Source organism: Papaver somniferum, chromosome 2, assembly GCF_003573695.1.
Source record: "Papaver somniferum cultivar HN1 chromosome 2, ASM357369v1, whole genome shotgun sequence".
Lineage (NCBI taxonomy): Eukaryota > Viridiplantae > Streptophyta > Magnoliopsida > Ranunculales > Papaveraceae > Papaver > Papaver somniferum.
The window spans coordinates 81,127,574-81,129,482 of NC_039359.1; the positions used below are offsets into that span (position 1 = coordinate 81,127,574).

The 1,909-nt window shown below is 46.6% G+C and overlaps 1 protein-coding gene across 1 annotated transcript; it reads right to left on the reverse strand.

The window, feature by feature from the left end:
* Positions 1–471: 471 nt before the first annotated feature.
* On the reverse strand, positions 472–1,374 carry LOC113351485. Its single transcript, XM_026595461.1, has one exon. It carries the CDS (start codon positions 1,372–1,374, stop codon positions 472–474), a length of 903 nt encoding a protein of 300 aa, XP_026451246.1.
* Positions 1,375–1,909: the final 535 nt, after the last annotated feature.

Genomic DNA, 1,909 nt, shown 5'->3' on the forward strand with positions numbered 1-1,909 from the left:
CCATTTCGTAGTGTACTCAGTGGCAGTTCTTATGTACTTGTGGCGCTTCGAGGACATCGGGTTGATCTTCCCTATAATGTCTAAAGCCCAACTGTGGAACGGCCATGGTGTCACCACGCTATGCAGCAGGGTATGAGGTGTTCTGATTAGGTCCCCGTGTGTTTGGCAGTTGAGGCATCTTCTCACATGTTCTGCGGTATCGCTTTCCATAGTGGGCCAGTAAAACCCGCCTTCATAGAGCTGTAGAAACAACTTGAGGATTCCTTGATGTTTTGTATTGTGGGACCGTCATTACTTCAAAGGACTCTTCTTTTGATAAGCACCTTAACATAGCATTCCTAAAGCTTTTGCGGTAGAGGATCCCCTCATGCATGAAAAAACGCATCGCTTTCTTTTGGATTTTTAGGGTTGCCCGCCTGTTACTGGGTAGTTTTCCATTTTGGATGAAATCCATATATGGTTGCCTCCAATCTACCCCGTCGACTGTGCAGACCTCGGCGGGTTGTGGTGGGGCTTGGAAATCAGCGCAACTGTCCTGGAGGGCCGCTTCTTGCGCTGACATACTAAGACAGTATATTCCTCTCCTCTGAAGCTTTCTGTAGAGGTGAACTGCTGCGGGTTGCCCACATGTTGTCGCTTGTATCTCCTGGAGTATTTTTTTTCCGCTTCTCTCTTGTTTACGCACCTGGCGAGAGATCCCCTTGTTGCTCGATAATAAAGAGCTCCTTGGATCAAGACGAATTGTTTCAGAGTTTGAGTAGGTATTACACGATCATCCTCCATTCTGGTCAGATCGTCGATGTAAGTCTGCCTCCAATAATCTGCCTCTTCAAAGGCGATGTCTTCTTTCCAAGTGCTAGGAAACTCTTTCCTTCTAACTGTTACTGTGCCCTCTTCCTTATCGTTCAGCTGTATCTTTCTATCTAGTGTTGCTAGGGATTCTGCGTGTTTATTCTTGCCTCTGCCCGTATGATCTAGGGTCGACCCTGTTTGACTTATCAAGTTTTGAGCCTCTGCTCGGTATGGAGATAAATGCGGATCTTTGACGTGGAAGTCCCCATTAACTTGGTTAGTTACCAACCTTGAGTCACCTCTTATCTCGACGCCTCCAAAGCCAATCTCCTTAGCCATTCTGAGCTCTAGAATTAAAGCTTCGTATTCGGAAACATTATTACTGCAAGGGAAGTCCAGATTGAATGAGTATGACATCAATTCTCCTTGTGGTTCTTCGAACACTACTCCTTCTCCTCCGACGGTATCATACAACGATCCATCAAAAAACATGGTCCAAGGCTTGTTAAAATCGGGGGAAGCTACCTCCCCCGGTACTTGGTCGTGAATCTCGTCATCACCTTCTCCAGGAAACATAGCCATTAGGTCGGTGATCGCTTTCCCTCGTACTCCTTTAGGTCGCTATAATCGAGTTCGAACTCTGATAGTTGCAACAGCCATCAGGCTGTTCTCCCTGTCAGGACAGGCTTAGAGGCGAGGTAAGCTATGGGGTTCGCCGCAGCCACAACAATCGTCTTATGCGTCAGAAGATAAGGCCTTAGTTTATGAGTTGCATAGATGAGGGCCAATCATTCTTGTTCCACCCGTGGGTATCTCAATTCCGCGTCTCTAAAAACCCGACTCACGTAGTAGATGGGTGATAATTTGTTTCCTCCCATATCTTGCGCCAAGACTGCCTCTATGGATGAGCTGGTGAACGCCGTGTATAAGTAAAGAAGCACTCCTTTTATTGGTGGTTTGAGAACTTGGGGGATGACAAGGCATTGTTTCAGTTTTTCAAACGCGACCTGCTGAAATTCCTCCCATTTGAAAATGGTTCCTTTCCTTAGTAGGGGCAAGAACGCCGACATTATCTGAGCCAAACCAGGTACAAAGCGCCGTATATAAGATATCCATC